Genomic DNA, 19,820 nt, shown 5'->3' with positions numbered 1-19,820 from the left:
GCGTCGTCGCTACCTCCTCCCTTAGATGCTGTCTGGCCTGCTGGGTTCTGCCAGCATTTTGTATTTGTATTTATTTTCAGCATCTGCAGATTCAATCGTGTTGTCCAAGGGACGAGCCCGAGTCAAGTCGAAGTCAAGTCCGAGTCAAGTCGGAGCCAAGCCCGAGTCAAGTCCGAGCCATGCCCGTGTTCTGGTCAAGAACCAGGTCTATACCCAGGTACCGAGTCCCGACCAAGACCCGAGTTCCACGTCATGACCCGAGTTCCCTGTCCAGTTCAAGTTCCAAGCCCAGGTCTAGGTTTTCCGGTTTGTCGCTCTTCGACTATCTTCGTGTTATCATTTTGTCCTCGTTCCTTGGTTTACCTAGCGTCGTGATAAAACATAGTCCAGTTCCTAGTACTTTCTGTGTCCGTGTCTTGTGTTTGAGTCCACTACCAACGCCCCTTGTAACAACTACTGAGGTTGGGTGGAAGTAGAATTAGAATTAGAGGTCATGGGTTAAAGATGAAAGGTGAAAGGCAATATGAGGGCCTACATCTTCGCTCAGAGGTTGGTGAGAGTTTGCAACGTGCTGCCATCGGAAGTGGTTGGTGTGCATTCGATTTCAAAATTTAAAAGCAATTTGGATAATTTGGACCCACGGGAGGGGTGGGTGCAGATCAATGGGGCTAAGCAAGTTATTAGGTCAATGTGCACTACATTGGCCGAAGAACCCATTGTTATACTGTGGAGTTCAACTGCTATGACTGGGTCGGACTGTAACAGGGTCACTGCCGATTTTTTTCAGAGGTAAATCGCTGGTGAAAAGGTTAACAATTCACTGCCAGGATCCATGAAGGTCCAATGACAGCCTGCAGCTGGGAACTGGCAGTGAGGAGCAGGTGGCAATCACAGGGCTTTTGTGCATGTGTGTGAGACCAAAGCCTACTGTTAGTAACGCAGAGAAGGAATTTTGGAATGGAACTGTCAGCTGTCTTATAAGAAATGTTATGGTCAGGTACAGTTTATAGCTCTTCGTTAAAATTCAGTTTGGGTGGCAACAGATGAATGTGCCTGGGTAATTCTGTGTTATCTATGGATGTTTGGAATATTTTCAATGATTCTAATTTTTGCAATTCTCAGTGCTAACATTACATGCTGTGGTAATTATAACCGCTACACGGAACTGTCACAAGGAGCAGAAGGTACCTGAGCCACAAGGCACGACTGGATATTTGAACAAATGAAAGAGATTCATTCGGTCAAACTAGAGATAATAGTCAAGTGCTGTCTGTTCGAGTTATTCTGTGGGATCCAATGACAGGAGAAAGAAGACAATCTCTATGGATTGTGTGATCCCAGGAGTCTTCAAGGCAACACTGTTGCATGGTCGCTGAGGAGAAGCATTGGAAACATGTTGGGAAGTTGGACAGAGTAAAATAAAGCCTTTCTCTGTCCACTGCCAGTACCCATCACATGTCACATGACTAACAATCACCTTTCAATCGCTGACTATATCCTAACCCGACTAAAAATGAATGTGTTCAGATAATGGGAGAGACTCCTGTCACATCTTGTACCTGCCAAATGGCGGCAGGCCTGGTCTGTCTCGTTGACCCACACAGACCTGTTGCCTTACATCTGTTCAATCAGTCTGTCGAATAATCTGCTTTCAATTACTGTCTTTTTCACTTACGTGATACATTCGCCCAGTGAAGTGATCCTTGCCGGTTAACATGAGGCCAAGTCCTTCCACACCCTCTTCAATCGCCTGCTCCAGTTGCTCCATGTAGAATCTCGTCAACCGGAGCAGTTGGTGGTCGTCACAAATTGACAGGAAGGCGGAGAAAGCGGAACTCAGATCTGTGAACAGACACAGAACATAGAACAGTACAGCACAGGATCAGCCCTTTTGTGTCACCATGTCTGTATCGACCGAGATGTCAACATGAAACATCTACATGCTCGTGGTTTATATACCACCAGTCCCTGCCTGTCCATGTGCCTATCATGTGCCTTTGTAATTCATACAGCATTGTCCTGAACCTTGTCAGGAGACTCCACATTGTTCATGTAACGGACAAACCAGAACTACACACAAACTGCAACTGGGCACTGATCAAACTTCCCTATCGCTGAGGCATGACTTTCTATATTAGTACTCCAATGCTGTAGATCGTCTTTACGGTCCGACTATATGCACGATATGCACTTGTACATCTCCCCATACATCAATTCTCCTCAGTCTTGCGCTTTACTGTCATGAAATTTCCTCTTACATTTCACTTCTCAATAGGCACCTCCTCACACTATCCCCCATTAAAGTCTAGTTGGCATCTCTCTGCCCATGCTTTTAGCGGATCAATATTCTAATGTATACTTTGACCAACAACCTTGATTTTCACAACTCCGCCTCGTTCTCTATCGCCTGTAAATTTGTGAATCAGCGAAATCAGAGTTTTCCCAAGTCATGGATAGTTATCACTGAAAACAGAGAGTTCATTACGGAACCTTGCGGAGCACGACTGCTCACAGAACTCCAGGCAGAAGAATGCCTCGCCACCAATACCTGTTTTGTATGGTCAAGACAACTTTGAATTAAATTTTCTATCAGACTATTGCAAGGAACCATTTTGCAAGTTTCTCTAACATCCATGCCTTCAAAATTCACTGTTTTCCCTTCATCATTCCAACACGAAAATATTAGTCAAGTTTTCAGAACATAGCCCAGTGCGCTGAGCCCATGCTGACCATCTCTAGTAAATCTATCCTATTACAGATACAAGTAGAATGTCCCGCTAGGACGTTTCAACACGAATCCCTCTGTTACTGATACAAGGTTAACCAGCCAAAGATATATTAGATTACCTTTATGGTTCTTCTTAATCTGACAATTAGCACTGACTATTCCAGTGACGGCGGAGGGATGTTTTCTTCAGTCTCCCGACCCTCCCCCTTGATAGAAACAACGAATCCTCAATGACAGAGAAGGTCTTCTTTTGGTATCGCTTTTTGAGGCTGACTCAATACTGGAGAAGTATCTCCATTATGGAAATGACTGAGTCTGCAAATTTCTGCAATTTTTCCCTGATTCTATGCAGTGGTCCCTCCATAACAGATGTTGATGCAGAAAATTTGCAGGCTGTCTATGGTACTCTGTAGAAATTTGCAAATAACGTTTCTTTGTTGTTTTATATATATATATATATATATATATATATATATATATATATATATATATATATATATACACATATAGATATAGATATAGATAGAAACACACAATAACCATTGTACATAGAATACTTACACAACCTAAAAACTGGGTGGTACTTGAAATGTTTGGTAATATGCTTACTATGAATATGTAGAATGAGTATTTTAAAATCATATGTCTGATTTTATTTATTAACAGAAGATTAGAATAACAAACGCCGAATGTTTTAATAAGATGGCGTCGGCGTACAGCGGCAGGCACGGTCAGACACCCAGTTTTTTGAGCTCCAAGAGGTAGGTTGCGCGCCTGAAGAACAGGAGATTGTCTAACGATTAGTAATGCTCATTCAAGAATCACTTGATTCCGGCATAGTTCTGGAAGACTGGAAATCTGCACTCTTTCAAAAGGGAGGGAAGCAGAAGAAAGGAACATAAGAACGTAAGAACATAAGCGATAAAAGCAGGAGTAGGTCAATCGGCCCCTCAAGCCTGCTCCGCCATTCAACAAGATCATGGCTGATCCAATCTTAACTCTAGTTTTCACCGAATCCCACAAGGCAACAGTGCCAATCAACAGGGCACCATGCCGCCCATTTTATTTTATTTTATTATTCATCCCGCCCAAACCCATGTGATCACCTGGGGGAAAAAAAAACGAGTTGCCAATTGAGGAGAAAAAATCTGGAAAATTCCTCTCCGACCCAGCCAGGCTATCGAAAACTGGTTCAGGAGATCACATGTCTGATCTAAACCTAGCCTCATGTCCACTTACCTGCTCGCTCACCGTATCCCCTAATGCCATTTTTATCCAGGAAAATGTCTATCTCCGTTTTGAATTTATTGAGTGTAGTAGCTTCCACAGCTCTCTGGGGCAGTAAATTCCACAGCCCCACTACCCTCTGAGTGAAGAAATTTCTCCGCATCTCAGTCCTGGAACGGCATCCCTTTATTTTAAGATTATGCCCCCTAGTCCTAGTTTCACCCATCGTTGGGAACATTCTCCCCGCATCCACCCGATAAAGCCCCTTCACAATCTTATATGTTTCAATAAGATCGCCTCTCATTCTTCGGAACTCCAATGAGTAGAGTCCCAATCTACTCAACCTCTCATCATACATCAACCCACCCATCCCCGGAATTAACCTAGTGAACCTTCTCTGCACTGCCTCTAGAGCCAGTATGTCCTTTCTTAAATATGGACACCAGAACTGCACGCAGTACTCCAGGTGTGGTCTCACCAATACCCGGTACAACTGCAGTAAGACCTCCCTGTTCTTATACTCTATCCCCCGAGCAATAAAAGCCAGCATTCCATTGGCCTTCTTGATCACCTGCTGCACTTGCATACTAACTTTTTGTGTTTCCTGCACCAGCACCCCCAGATCCCTTTGCACAGAAGCACTTTACAGTTTTTCTCCATTTAGATAATAACTTGCTCTATTATTTTTCCTGCCAAAGTGCAAGACCTCACACTTGTCAGTATTATATTTCATCTGCCAAATGGCTGCCCAATCACTCAGCCTATCTATGTCCCCCTGCAGGGTTTCAATGTCCTCCGCACTCATTACACTCCCTCCTATCTTTGTGACATCAGCAAACTTCGATACGTTGCACTTAGTCCCTTTCTCCAAATCATTAATATAGATTGTAAAGTGTTAGGGTCCCAACACCGACCCCTGCGGAACACCACTAGTCACCAAGGAAAATACAGGCCAGTTAGCCTGACCTGGGAAGATGTTAGAATCGATTGTTGAGGATGTGGTTTCCATGTGTCTGGAAACGCCTGAGAATATAGGCTGAAGTCAGCATGGTTTCCTGCAGGGGAAATCTTACGTTGCAAATTTGTTGGAATTCTTTGAATAAATAACAAGCAGGATAGACAAAGGAGAATCGGTGGATGTTGCGTACTTGGATTTTCAGAAGATCTTTGACAAAGTGTAGCACATGAGGCTGCTAAACAAGGTAAGTCCCATAGTGTTATAGGAAGGATATTAACAGGCCTAGAGGACAGGCTGACTGGCAGGAGGCACAGAGTAGGAACAAAGGAAGCCTTTTCCTGTTGGCTGCCGGTGTTGCACAGGGATCTGTGTTGGAACTTCTTTTGTTTACGTTATATGTCAATGATGGAATTGATGGATCTGTGGCCAAGTTCTCAGACGATATGAAGATAGGTAAGGGGACGGGTAGCGTTGAGGAAGCGGGGAGGCAGCAGATGGACGTACTGTGGAGAGATTCGGAGAACAGGCAAAGAAATGGCAGATGGAATACAGAGTTGGGGAAGTGCATGATCATCCACTTAGTCAGAAGGAACACAAGCATGGACTATTTTCTAAACGTGCCAGAATTTAACAACGTTTATATCCCCTGGTTAATCCACCGTTTTTGATTTTCGTATTTATGAAATGTTCTCGAAGGCAAGCATTCTTCCACACAGGTCTTAATGAAGTCGGTGGTCCATTCATTCAGATTCAAAGATTCCTGAACATTATCCAGTCCGCCTACTCACCCCTCCACCTTCCTTGATCATACCGTCTTGTTCCTCTCACTTGCGCTGTGTTCTTTTGTCTGTGACTATGCACCAGGAGTCGATGTACAGCCAGTTAAACGGAGTTTCTAAAGTGGCCGAGACCGTTCATGAGAGCTGACCTTCCTCGGCTAGCCCAGAAGAAGGATCTTGTCCCCACAGGTACACTGTTTGACCTGCTGAATTCTTCCAGAATTTTGTGTGTGTGTGTTAGTCTGGAGTTGTAGCACCAGCAGAACTTATATTCATTACTGCATTAAAATGTTATAAGACGGTAAAACTGTAAGAGTGATTTATTTACAAAGAGATGTTCCCTAGACCTTTCCACCTATTGGAAACATTCTCCAACTCAGCCACAGGCAACAGACTCCAGTAAGCTCCGAACATCTCTATATGAAAATACAAAATACAGGCAATTGTCTTTCCAAAACCTGAACCGTAAACATATCGTTCAATCCCAGAACATCTTGGAAATGCTCCAGTCATCTGGCATCAAATTTTAAAAAACAGAAAATTAAAGTTGGAAGCATCAGCACCTGTCTGGAGGTGAAACAGACCCTGATTATTCCCTACACTGTTACATCAACCACAAGACCACTGTTGCATTCCTGACTGTGCTTCACTCACAACCACATTATTCAAGACTTCCTGCTCCTTTCATTCAGGTGAAACTTTTGATGGTGAGCAGAGTGATTCAACAATTACCGGTGCCTTGGAACTATTGGATTGGCCGCTTTACCAGTGGGATCAGTGATCCTGTTTGATGAAACGTCTGTGTTCCTTTAGCGCCTGTGTAACTATTTCATCTGAACTATTCTGCATCAACAGGACAGAAGTTTAATTAAGATCCAAGTGAACATACCTGTAGCCATTCTAATTTTGTCTGAAGATTGTTGATAGTCGTATTCTTGTTTACACTTCGGTCGCAGTGCAGGAGAGCGCCACCTGCTGGTGAATTACGAACAAGCAGACAATGAGTCAGAGAGAGTACGATTACTTTGCAAATATGACAGTATCTGCATCTCCTGGATCAGAACAGCAGTTGGCTTAGAGACCTAACATTTCACGTTAACATCATGTTCCACAGCATGTCTATTGTCTATGCAGTGATATCTGTTGCACCTATAGATAAAGTCACAGAGCAATAGAGCACAAATACACACCCTTCAGCCCAACGAGACCCTGCCAGCCACAATGCCCACCTGGATGGTCCCAATTTCCTGAGATGAGCCCAAATTTTCCTCCTACCTTCTTCACTCCATCAAACTATACCAATTGCTTCTGTAATCATACAATTATGACTGCCTCATCCACTTCCTCTGGCTGCCCCCTCCACAGAATCACCAACCTCTGCATGAAACCGTTGCTGCTTGTGTTTGTTTTGCAATCTATTTACCACCCCTGCCCATTTCGTTCTCGTACGATATTCTTCTCTATGAACACCAACTACTAATTTTGTGTCATCCATGAACTTACTGGTCAAGCCATCTGCATTCGCATCCAAATCATTGCAATAAAACAACGAATATCAAAGGTGCCAACTTGTAGCCTTGCGTTCTGAATACTGCGAGTCAGTTGCTTGCTACCTACAAGTTAATTTAGAATCCATCTAACCTTCCCTCTGGACTGCATGGGATCTAGTCTTCCAGACTAACCTGCCATGTGGCAGCTTGTCAAAAACTTTGCTGAAATACAATGTACTACCCTACCATCATGTACATTCACTTTAAAAAAATCTTACATAGTGATGTTAAACACTATATTCCATGCACGCCGCCATGCGGTCTCCTAATCAGACACTGTTGATCCAAATGTTGGTAGATACTGTGTGCGTTGCTGCTACATATTCTGTGTGCGGCTGGTACATATTGTGGAAAATTATCTCTATCATTCTCTCCACTCACCATCAAAAATCCATGATGACAACCCCTAATAATATTATGCTTCTGTAAATGCTCAAAGTCCCTGTCTCTTATTAACCTTTCGAAGAGTTTTCCCAATGCAACACTCATTGGTCTGTAATCCCCCGACTTATTGCTTTAAGACGTATTGAATTATTGAACAATATATGCCACCCTCCTATCCTGTGTTACTACTCCTGTGGACACAGACAACACCAAGATCATTGTCTATGCCTTTGTAAGCTCCTACCTCACTTCCTGTAGTAACTTTGTGTATAATGGAAGCTCCAGCAACACCTCTTTCTTAATATTCTCATTCTGCAATCCTAACGTTACATTCAAAGTCCATCTGCTTGGTAACTCTGCAGCACAAATTTCTTTAAGTACCTCGCCTATCACCTCATCCTCCATGCATTTTTCCAGCTTTGCTCATGAGAAGTCCTACCCTCCTCCTTTTCTTCACCTATGTGCAGAACGCGTTGGGGCTTTCCTTCATCTTACTCCCCAGGACTTTAAATCTTTTCATAATCTCCTTCATGGCTACTTATTAATTCTCCAGATCATTGCTTCTTGCCTAAAAGTCCTCACCTCTTGTGAACCATGGTTCGTTTATATGAACATCTTTTCCATGTCTGTGGTGCAAATCTATCTAGAACCCATATAACTGTTCCTGAAACAACCGCCACAGTTGTGCATTTCCCTGTGATTTTTTTTTTCACAATTTACGCTCCCAAGTTGCTCCGAATTCCATTGTAATTATTCATCCGCTAATTAAATACTGCCTCGTATCGTCTGCTACTATCCTTGTCCATGACCATGATAAAAGTTGGGGTGCTGTGGCCACTATCTGGAAAAGGTCACCCATTGAGACGTCTGTCATCTGCCGAGTTTCGTTTCCTAGTACCAGACATAATCTGGCATCTCCTCCAGTTGACCGATCCACAGACTATGTCAACAATTCTTCCTGGACACACAAAGCATTCTTCCCCATTGACACATTTTGGAATAAGGAAATGGGAACCAAGATTAGGCAAATTGAAGTCATCAATGATAACAAGCTTTCCCAAAGCTGCCAACGTATCTGCTCCTCGCGGTCCCGGTGGACACTGGGAGAGGCCTTTGGACTACTTGCAGAATGATGGCTCCCTTCCTGCTTCTGACTTTCACCCACACTGAGTCTGTACATGGTCCCACCATGATACCTCTATTTCAGTAGTGATTGCAACCTGCATAACTGGCACATCCAGGATTATTCAGTCTCACTTCGGATATTTCCTACCTTCTTTGGCACAGAAATGTAATGTCTAAAACACTGTTTGAGTAAATAAGACTCACCAAACTTCCTCCTGACCGTATCAATGAAATTTCCGACTCAGAGGGGATCTCTCGAATTGGTGCTCTCAGTCCCTGAACAGGTTCACTTGTTGCTGTTCCCTTGCCTTCAGTTGTGGTCCTCTTCCAGTCGTGGGCTTTCCTTCCAGTAAATCTCTCGGCGCAGGGCTAACTTTAATCAGAGGAATAATGAAGCATGTTAACAATATAAAGGAAAACAAAGCATTAAACTGATTGAAATTTTAATTTTAATCCTGAACGCATATATAATGATCCGAGTGAAGAAATGTGTAACTGTCCCTCACAAAGCCTGACGTGGGATACAAAATAACACGCTTAAAATGCTGAAGGAACCCTCAGATCAGGCAGCATCTGTACGCCGACTTTACTCTCTTCCATAGATGATGCCTGACCTGCTGAGTTCCTCCAGCATTTTGTGTGTGTTCCTTGGATTTCCAGCATCTGAAGATTTTCTTCTGTTTGTGATGGGATACAAAAACTTCATCGCTCAATCATGGTATAAGATAAAGGTCATAATATATATGAGTGGAATTAGGTGATTCAATCATTCTAGTTTGCTCTATAATAAATACTGGAGGTTTTCTTTCACACCACCGTATTCTTCTTTCCCTGCTATAATACTCAACCTACTTAGCAATACAGAACATGAATGTACTCAACGATAACCTCCACCACCCTTTGTGGTAACAGATTCCACATATCACCCAACCTTTGGCTAAAAATTTCTCTTATCTCAGTTTTAAAGTGAAGCTTCTTTATTCTGAGGCTGCATTCTCAGACCCCAGACTCTCTGTCTGATCGACGCACCCTCGGCATTCCCATTATATCCAGGCCTGTCGTTATTCAGTTGGTGAATCAACCGCCCCACCACCACCACCCCCCCCCCCCCAAACCACCATCCCTCTGACCTCCACTGAACACAGGCCCAAGGCCATCATCATGTTCCTCATGCATAAAGCTTATCATTCATCAGATTACTCTTGTGAACCTTGTTGGCAACAACTGCACTGAACATTTTTTCCAGGAATAACAGGCAAATTGGTCCCAGGGTAATTTACTGGTAAAAGCTGTGTTGTTTTTCACTCTTCTACTAACTATCCCAAAACGAGCGCTGGTGCGCCGTTCCATTTTCAGGAGATTCAAAATGTTCCAGTGTGAATGTAATAAAGAGAAACGGGAATTACAAAAACGCTCAGCAGGAACTGTCTTAGGGAGAGGAGCAAAGTTAGCGATTCTCTTTCCTAACCTTTCATCAAAATCGCAGTGGACTGTCATGGCTTGTTGTCTTTAGAGCGGTGGTTACTGTAGGAAGATCTGATAGAGGGTTCTAAGATTATGACAAACAGAGTAGACAGTGAGTATCTTTTCACTGGTTAGAAATGTCCAATACCAGAGGACATGCAATGAAGGTGTGAGGGAGTAGTTGCAAAGGAAATGTGAGAGTAAATTGTTTTACTCAGGGAGGAAGTGGTGAATGCCTGGAATGAGCTGTCTGTTATGGTGGTGGAAGACAATACATCGGAGTCTTTGAAGACACGTTTAGATAGGCACTAAGGTGTGAGGAATATTGAGAGGATATGGACACTGTGTAAGAAGGACGGATAATTTTTTTGCTGGGGGGGTGTTTGATTTACTTTTCAGCTGGTTTGGCACACCATTGTGGCCGCAGGGCCTGTTCCCGAGATGTACTGTTCCATGTTCTGTTCTATCTTCAGTATCTTGAGTTTCTGTTTGACTCTCACTGGCAGATAGACAGGTGACAGTGAGGGGGGATTTCCAAATGTGAATTGAATTCTGAAACCCCGGTCTATTTCTACTGGTGCAAATACAAAACAGCTTCTTTAATCACAGCCTCTTACTGCGAAGGATGGAATGGGAACTCGTTCTCTGCTTTGCTTCCAAAGGAACTTCAGAATCAAATATCTGAAGCATTTTAAATCGAAGCAAGAGGCGAAGAGGGAAAAGGTAAAAGAAGATCGGAGAGAAGCTGTTTTTTTTTTTAACTGATCGGGGCAAAGAGGCTAGACTTCGCAGGCGCTTGACGTAGCGCGCCAAAGGTTTAAAAAACTGACCACCATATACAGCGGCCATCGTCGGAGTGGACGGAGGCAGAGTGTGTCGGCTTTGGCTCAATCAGGCTTCAGTGAGAACAGGCAGAGGCGAGGTTTGAACGGAGCACGACTGCGTAAGCGCGTGAAAGTAGGCCTTTGAGATCAGCGGGGGAATTTAAAAAGCGAGCAGAGGCTGAGTACGAGCTTCACTCCAGGTGTGGTAAGGCCGGGTAAGCTCCCTTAAATTAATCTAATTAGCTTAGGAGTAGGTAATAGAGGAAGCAGTTAGGGCAGTTGAGTGCTCCGTTTTCAGTATGAGGGAAGTCAAGGCGAGCACTGTTTTCCCTGATGACTACATCTGCAAAAGGTGCATCCAGTTGCAGCTCCTGACAAAATGTGTTAAGGAACTGGAGCTGGAGCTGGATGAACTCCGGATCATTCAGGAGGCAGAGGCAGAAATAAACAGGAGTTTCAGGGAGATAGTCACCCCTAGAAATCAGGGTGGCTGGGTGACTGTCAGGAGAGCGAAGAGGAATAGGCAGGAAGAGCAGAGCATCCCTGTGGCCGTTCCCATCAACAATAATTATACCGTTTTGTATACTGTTGGGGCCGACCTACCAGGGACAGGTTGCAGTTGTCGCGTCTCTGGCACCGAGACTAAACCCTCAGCTCAGAAAGGAAGGAGGGAAAAGAGGAGAGCAGTAGTGATAGGGGATTCAATAGTTAGGGCGACAGATAGGAGGTTCTGTGGAAGAGATCGAGAAACCCAAATGGTCTGTTGCCTCCCTGTTGCCAGGGTCCGAGATATCTCTAATCGAGTTCTCAGTATTCTCAAGAGGAAGGGTGAGCATCTGGATGTCGTGGTCTATGTAGGGACGAATGACGTGGGTAGGAAGAGTGAGGAGGTCCTGAAAGGTGAGTTTAGGGAGCTACGTGCCAGGTTAAAGGACAGGACCTCCAGGATAGCGATCTCAGGATTGCTACCAGTGCCACGTTCAGGTGGGTTTAGAAATAGTAAGATAGTGCAGATCAACACGTGGCTGAAGACATGGTGCAGGACGGAGGGCTTCAGATTTATAGATAATTGGGCTGTTTTCCAGGGAAGGTGGAACCTGTTCCAGCGGGATGGTTTACATCTGAGCTGGAGAGGGACAAATATTCTTGCAGGTAGGTTTGCTAGAGAGGCTCCAGTGGATTTAAACTAGGTACAAGGGGGGAGGGAAAACAGGGTGTTTCAACAGATGTATGAGAGAAGGAAGAAAAAGAAGACAGCAAAGTTCTTTGTACTATTAGAGATAAACAGAGAGGAAGAAGTGGAGATTTTCTTAAATCCATTTATTCTAATGCCAGGAGCATTGTACGAAAGGTGGATGAGCTTAGAGCATGGATTGATACGAGTAAAAATGCTGTTGTAGCTGTTAGTGAAGCATGGTTGCAGGAGGGGTGAGTTTGGCAACTAAATACTCCTGGTTTTTGTTGCCTTAGGTATGACAGAATCGGAGAGACAAGAGGGGTCCGTGTTGCGTTGCTTGTCAGAGAAAATATTACTGCGGAGCTCTGGCAGGAGTAGAATACAGGGCTCGTCTAGGGAGCCTATTTGGGTGGAATTGAGGAATAGGGAAGGTGTAGTAACACTTATGTATTATAGACCACCTAATAGGAGCGCGAATTGGAGGAGCAAATTTGCAAGGAGATAACAGATATTTGTAGTAAGCACAGTGATTGTGGGAGATTTTAATTTTCCACACATAGACTGGGAAGCCCATACTGTAAAAAGGAAGGATGGTTTGGAGTTTGTAAAATGTGTGCAGGATAGTTTTTTGCAGCAGTACATAGTGGCACCAACTAGAGAAGGGGCAGTGTTGGATCTTCCGTTAGGGGATGAAATAGGTCACGTGACGGAGATATGTGTTGGGGAGCACAATTGGGTCCAGTGATCACAATGCCATTAGTTTCAATATAATTTTGGAGAAGTATAGAACTGAACCCAGGGTTGAGAGTTTTGATTGGAGAAAGGCTAACTTTGAGGCGATGCGAAAGGATTTAGAAGGAGTGGATTGGGACAATTTGTTTTATGGGAAGGATGCAATAGAGACATGGAGGTCATTTACAGGTGAAATTTTGAGGGTACAGAAACTTTATGTTCCTGTTAGATTGAAAGGAAAGGTTAAAAGTTTGAGAAAGCCATGGTTTTCAAGGGATATTGGAAACTTGATTAGGAAAAAGAGAGAGATCTAAAATAAATATAGGCATAGAAAATATAGAAAATGAGCTGCTGGTGGGATATAAAGAATTTAAGAAGAATCTTAAGAAAGAAATTAGAAAAGCTAAAAGAAGATACGAGGTTGCTTTGGCAAGTAAGGTGAAAATAAATCCGAAGGATTTCTACTGTTATATTAATACCAAAAGGATAGTGAGGGATAAAATTGGTCCCTTAGAGAATCAAAGTGGACAGCTATGTGTGGAGCCGAATTAGATGGGGGATATTTTGAACAATTTATTTTCTTTGGTATTCACTAAGGAGAAGGATATTGAATTCTGCAAGGTAAGGGAAACAAGTAGGGAAGTTATGGAAACGATGACGATTAAAGAGGAGGAAGTACTGGCGCTTTTAAGATTATAAAACTGGATAAATCTCCGGGTCCTGACAGAATATTCCCTAGGACCTTGAGAGAAGTTAGTGTAGAAATAGCAGGAGCTCTGACAGAAATATTCCAAATGTCACTAGAAACGGGGATGGTGCCGGAGGATTGGCATATTGCTCATGTGGTTCCCTTGTTTAAGAAGGGTTCTAAGAGTAAACCTAGCAATTATAGGCCTGTCAGTTTGACATCAGTGGTGGGTAAATGAATGGAAAATATTCTTAGAGATGGTATATATAAAATTATCTGGATCGATAGGGTCTTATTAGGAACAGTCAGCTTGGATCTGTGCGTTGAAGGTCATGTTTGACAAATCTTATTGAACTATTTGAAGAGGTTACGAGGGAAGGTGACGAGGGTAAAGCAGTGGATGTTGTCTAAATGGTTTCAGTAAGTCCTTTGACAAGGTTCCGCACGGAAGGTTAGTTCGGAAGGTTCAATCGTTAGGTATTAATATTGAAATAGTAAAATGGATTCAACAGTGGCTGGATGGGAGATGCCAGAGAGTAGTGGTGGATAACTGTTTGTCAGGTTGGAGGCCAGTGACAAGTGGTGTGCCTCAGGGATCTGTACTGGGTCCAACGTTGTTTGTCATATACATTAATGATCTGGATGATGGGGTGGTAAATTGGATTAGTAAGTATACATATGATACTAAGTTAGGTGGCGTTGTGGATAATGAAGTAGGTTTTCAAAGCTTGCAGAAAGATTTAGGCCAGTTAGAAGAGTGGGCTGAGCGAAGGCAAATGGAGTTTAATGCTGATAAGTGTGAGGTGCTACATTTTGGTATGAATAATCCAAATAGGACATACATGGAAATGGTTGGGCATTGAAACATGGAGTAGAACAGAGTGATCTAGGAATAATGGTGCATAGTTCCCTGAAAGTGGAATCTCATGTGGATAGGGTGGTGAAGAAAGCTTTTGGTATGCTAGCCTTTATAAATCAGAGCATTGAGTATAGGAGTTGGGATGTAATATTAAAATTGTACAAGGCATTGGTAAGGCCGAATTTAGAGTATTGTGTACAGTTTTGGTCACCAAATTATAAGAAAGATGTCAACAAAATAGAGAGACTACAGAGAAGATTTACTAGAATGTTACCTGAGTTTTAGCACCTAAGTTACAGGGAAAGGTTGAACAAGTTAGGCCTTCATTCTTTGGAGCATAGAATGTGGTGGGGGGTTTGATAGAGGTATTTAAAATTATGAGAGGTATAGATAGAGTTGATGTGGATAGGCTTTTTCCTTTGAGAGTAGGGGAGATTCAAACAAGAGGACATGAGTTGAGAGATAGGCGGGAAATGTTTAGGGGTAACACGAGGGGGAATGTCTTTACTCAGAGAGTGGTAGCTCTGTGGAACGAGCTTCCAGTAGAAGTGGTAGAGGCAGGTTCGGTATTGTCATTTAAAGTAAAATTGGATAGGTATTTGGATTAGAAATGAATGGAGGGTTATGGGCTGAGTGCGGGTCAGTGGGAGTAGGTGAGAGTAAGCGTTCGGCACGGACTAGAAGGGCCCGGATGGCCTGTTTCCGTGCTGTAGTTGTTATATGGTTATCTGGACAGAGAACTGAAATATTAACTCACCGCCTCTTAAACCTGGGCAAATTGACCCCCGGATTCATTTTACCTGGATCAAAACATGTGAGGTATCCCAGGGTTCAACCTCACGCGGTCACAAACCTCACCGAGAGTTTTGCACATCTTTTCCACATCTCACACTGGGTGTTCCCACATCTCACACTGAGAGATTGCCGCTTCCAATATCCAACCACCGGAGACGTCTGCTTAATTACGGAAGGAGGAACATCCAGACGCATCTGTAAATGCACCAACGTAGACCGAAGCCCAAACACTGCCAGTTCCATATTCCTGGAGCCCCCATCCCAAGATTGTATCTCAAGCACCAACTCTCCCAGGGCTCTTTGCTGCCGGTAATATGCGGCAGTGTCTCAGCTAATCCCAGTTCAAAAACTTACACTCCCACACCAACCCATGGTAGAACTGGAGCCCGATGATCCTTTGTCTGGACGGGGATCCGACGGGAAACATGGGCATTGGGTCACGAAGAGGGTGCTGATACATTTCCACTTGCCTCCACAGTTGCATTGAGCACACTTGCTCATTATTTTGTTGTTGAGTGCAAAGTAGCCCAGGCCAATGAGCCGGCACTTTCCCCGTCGTGTAACACGAAAAAAATGTTCAGAATACAAAATTGAAAATATAGCACTGGAAATGAAGTACAGGATATTTTATTTGTTCTTTCGATGCACAAAACACTGATTGACTACAAGATGTTTGACACACTGAACAGAATCGCATAAATGCAATCCCTACAATCATTAGTTGTTTCTTCATTCCAACACAGACAACATACATCCCGGACAGGAAATGCTCAGAGCATCCTCGTATCTGAGGCCACTCTCTCTCCACTGAGTCAGCAACCAGTGAGCGATAAACATGCTCAACACTCTCTGCAACTCTGGTGAGCTGTTTCCCTGCTGACGGAGGAAGTGACTCGCAAATATAACGAGCGGGGAAATAACAAACTCAGTGTGACACGTTCTCGGTTTCATTGTGACAAAAATGAACTTAACATTCAGCCATTTTGTAATGGGGATACTAAAATTCCAGCGGTTGTTTTTCTTTTTCAATATGTTTATTAAGGTATACAAGAATATATAACAAATACAGAGTATATATACTAAAAAAATTACTAACAGAATACAGACAATAGAAAAATTGAACTGTATAGGACTGAGTGACATATGTGTATATAGTACTCCGGTAATGATTACTAATACTAATATTACTAATACTAATATATATAAAATCCAGCCCCTATCAAGAAAGCCAATGAGTAAGAACAAGGAAAAAATATTTTAAAATTTAAAGTGTCGCTAAGTTAACAAAGAATAACATAATTAATAACATCTATGTAGAAAAAAAACTTTCACAAGTTAGAGTAGTGATTCATAAAAGGACCCCATGTCGTATAAAAGTCCTGTACTGAATTAGAAATAGAACACCGAATCTTCTCCAAACTAAGATGAGTTATAATGTCTTCTAACTACTGCATATGAGTAGGAGAGACTGCTTCTTTCCATTTAAGCAAAATCCGTCTTCTCGCTATAAGTCAGATAAAAGCTAGAACATACAAGTCTGAGGGAGTTAAAGTTATGTCTTGAGTTCCGAGGATAACAAAGAGAGCAGTAAGAGGATTAGGTTCAAAGTTAGTGTTTAAAAGTTGAGAAAAAAAATAGAATATACATCTTTCCAAAATTTTTCTAAACTGGGACGTAACCGAAACATATGAATTAATGAAGCATTGGCTGAATTACATTTATCACAAGTTGGAGAAATATCAGAATAAAAACGGGATAATTTCCCTTTAGATAAATAAGCTCTATGTACCACTTTAAATTGTACCAAAGAATGGCGAGCGCAAAAAGATGACTTATTCACTAATTTCAAAATGGCTTTCCAATCTTCATCAGAGATTTGTATATGCAGATCATGCTCCCAAGCTTGTCTAATATTATGTAAAGAAAGCTGCTTAAAGATAAGCAGTTTATTATATATAATAGAGATTGATCCATCAAAAAAAGGTTTCAAATTTAAAACATCATCTAAGAGATCCTTATCTGAACTTGAAGGGAAGGTAGCCAATTGAGAACGCAGAAAATTTCTAATTAGAAGGTAACCATAAAAATGAGTTTGGGGTAAACCAAATTTGATGGACAACTGTTCAAATGACGCTAAGTTCCCATCAACAAATATATCCAAAAATTGTCAAATACCCAATCTATTCCATTCTATAAAAACGTTATCAGCAGTAGAGGGTAGAAAAAAATAATTACAAAGAATGGGACTAGAAAGGGACAAGAGAGACAAACCAAAAAACTTCTTAAATTGCGAACAGATTCTCAAAGTACGTTTAAGAACTGTATTATCAGTAATTTTACCGAAGGGTAAAGGAAGAGAAGATCCAAGAAGAGAAATAAATGAGGCATTTTTAACCGATTGAGCTTCTAGTAAAGTCCATCGTGGGCAGACATCCCTATTGATATAATATGACCAGAATGTGATATTCCTTATATTAGTTGCCCAGTAATAGAATCTGAAATTAGGTAAAGCTAGACTACCATCTTTATTTTTCGTTTGAAGAAAGATTTTGTTCATCCGGGGTTGTTTATTATTCCATATGTAAGAAGAGAGAATTGAGTCCAAAGAGTCGAAAAAAATCTTCGGAATAAAAATAGGCAATTCTTGGAAAAGATATAAGAATTTAGGTAACACATTCACTTTAATAGAATTAATACGGCCTAACAAGGATAAAAAAAAAAAAAGAGGAGAACATTTACTAAATAGCCTTTTAAGGTAACTCAGTAGTGGAATAAAATTTGCTTTATACAAATGTTTAAAATTTTTAGTAATAGCTATTCCAAGATAAGTAAACTGATCAGTCAGAATTTTAAACGGAAGATTAATGTTTATTGGTATCCGGATATTTAAAGGAAATAATTCGCTTTGATATAAATTCAATTGAGAATTGAGAACCTGAGAATCGACTAAATTGAGAGAATAAAGAATGTGTGGAAGCTAAGGAGTCATTCACATTAAAAATAAAAAGTAAAATATCGTCTGCATATAAAGAAATTTTATGAATTCTCTTATCCTCGGGTGATACCTGTAATATCCTTGGAATTACGGAGTGTTATGGCTAGAGGTTCTAGAGCCAAAGCAAACAACAGAGGACTAAGGGGGCAACTTTGTCTATTACCTCGATATAGGTTAAATGTTTAGAGAGCTGAGAATTAGTAAGAACCTGAGCTGTAGGTGAGAGATATAATAGTTTAACCCAACGAATAAAATTAGGTCCAAATTTAAATTTTTCTAAGGTCTTGAATAGATAATTCTATTCCACTCTATCGAAGGCTTTCTCTGAGTCTAAAGATGATATACATTCTGAGACCTTGTTAGAGGGGGAATACATCACATTTAATAAACGCCGAAAGTTAAAATAGAAATAGCGGTTTTTAATAAATTCAGTCTGATCCTCTCGTATAATGAACGGTAAAATATTTTCAAGCCTGCAGGCTAAAATTTTAGACAGAATTTTAGCATCTACATTAAGTAAGGAGATTGGTCTATAGGAGGAACATTCAGCAGGATTTTTACCTTTCGTCAAAATAAGCGAAATAGTTGCTTGATAAAAGGATTGCGGAAGTTTACCTAATATAAAAGATTCAGAAAAAACAGCGGATAATTGAGGTATAAGTAGTTTAGAAAAGGTTTTATAAAATTCACAAGGAAAGCCGTCTTTCCTGGAGTTTTATGCCAGAGTGAAGAGCCGCAATAGCTTCGGCAATTTCGGCACATGAAATGGGTTGATCAAGTTGGGACAAGGTTGGATCAGAAAGTACTGGAATATCAATTTTACTAAAGAATCTATGCATTTCTGTGTCATCCAAAAAGGAATCAGAACTATAAAGCCTTGAATAAAATTCTCTAAAAGTATTATTAATTTCAGAGAGATCCGAAGTCTTGAAGCCGTCAATCTTAACAATCTCTCTAATTATTAGCCAATCAATTAAAGTCTTCAATAGTTAGCAGACAAATTCTAGTGGTTGTTTTTAACCTTTCGATGTGCATTTAGTAAATCTCATGGTAGTTCCGGCTCTACAGAACTCTCAGCAGTGCAGACGCTGGTCCAAAATAAAAACACATTGTTGGATACAACCCGTCTGCAATAAATGTCGATTATGTGTAGAAATGTCAATGTAGATTCACAGAGCCCTTAGAGCACAGACACAGGACTGTTAGCCCATCCAGTCCGTGACATGTTCGGTGTGGTCCCATCCCCCTGCACCCAGACCATAGCCCTCTATACCTCCCTCATTCATACACCTACCAATCATCTCTCAAATACCACAATCAAACCTTCATCTCTTACTTCTGCGGGGAACTGGTTCCGCATTTGCACCACCCTCCGAGTGAATTAGTTCCCCCTCAGATTCCCCATAAATATGTCACTTCTTGCCCTAAATCATTTATCTTAACCAACCTGAGGGGAAAATGCCCACCTGCGTTCACCCTATTTATACCATCATTGATTTCTACATCTCTAGCAGGGCTTCACAACCTGGGTCCAT

General features: G+C 41.8%; 1 protein-coding gene across 1 annotated transcript in view; it reads right to left on the bottom strand.

Moving 5' to 3' along the window:
- LOC140724376 (NLR family member X1-like) overlaps positions 1-19,820 on the bottom strand; it is a 36,361-nt gene that overhangs the window by 12,083 nt on the left and 4,458 nt on the right. Inside the window, exons 2-4 of the mRNA XM_073038822.1 lie at positions 8,956-9,124; positions 6,582-6,664; positions 1,676-1,842 (exon numbers count right to left, since the gene is read on the bottom strand). Coding sequence (XP_072894923.1) covers positions 1,676-1,842; positions 6,582-6,591 — 177 coding nt within the window. The 5' untranslated portion in view covers positions 6,592-6,664; positions 8,956-9,124. The remainder of the gene's footprint in view (positions 1-1,675; positions 1,843-6,581; positions 6,665-8,955; positions 9,125-19,820) is intronic.

Source organism: Hemitrygon akajei, unplaced genomic scaffold (genome assembly GCF_048418815.1).
Source record: "Hemitrygon akajei unplaced genomic scaffold, sHemAka1.3 Scf000199, whole genome shotgun sequence".
Lineage (NCBI taxonomy): Eukaryota > Metazoa > Chordata > Chondrichthyes > Myliobatiformes > Dasyatidae > Hemitrygon > Hemitrygon akajei.
The sequence above is the reverse complement of the archived record's forward strand: the minus strand, read 5'-3'. Positions and strand labels throughout refer to the sequence as shown.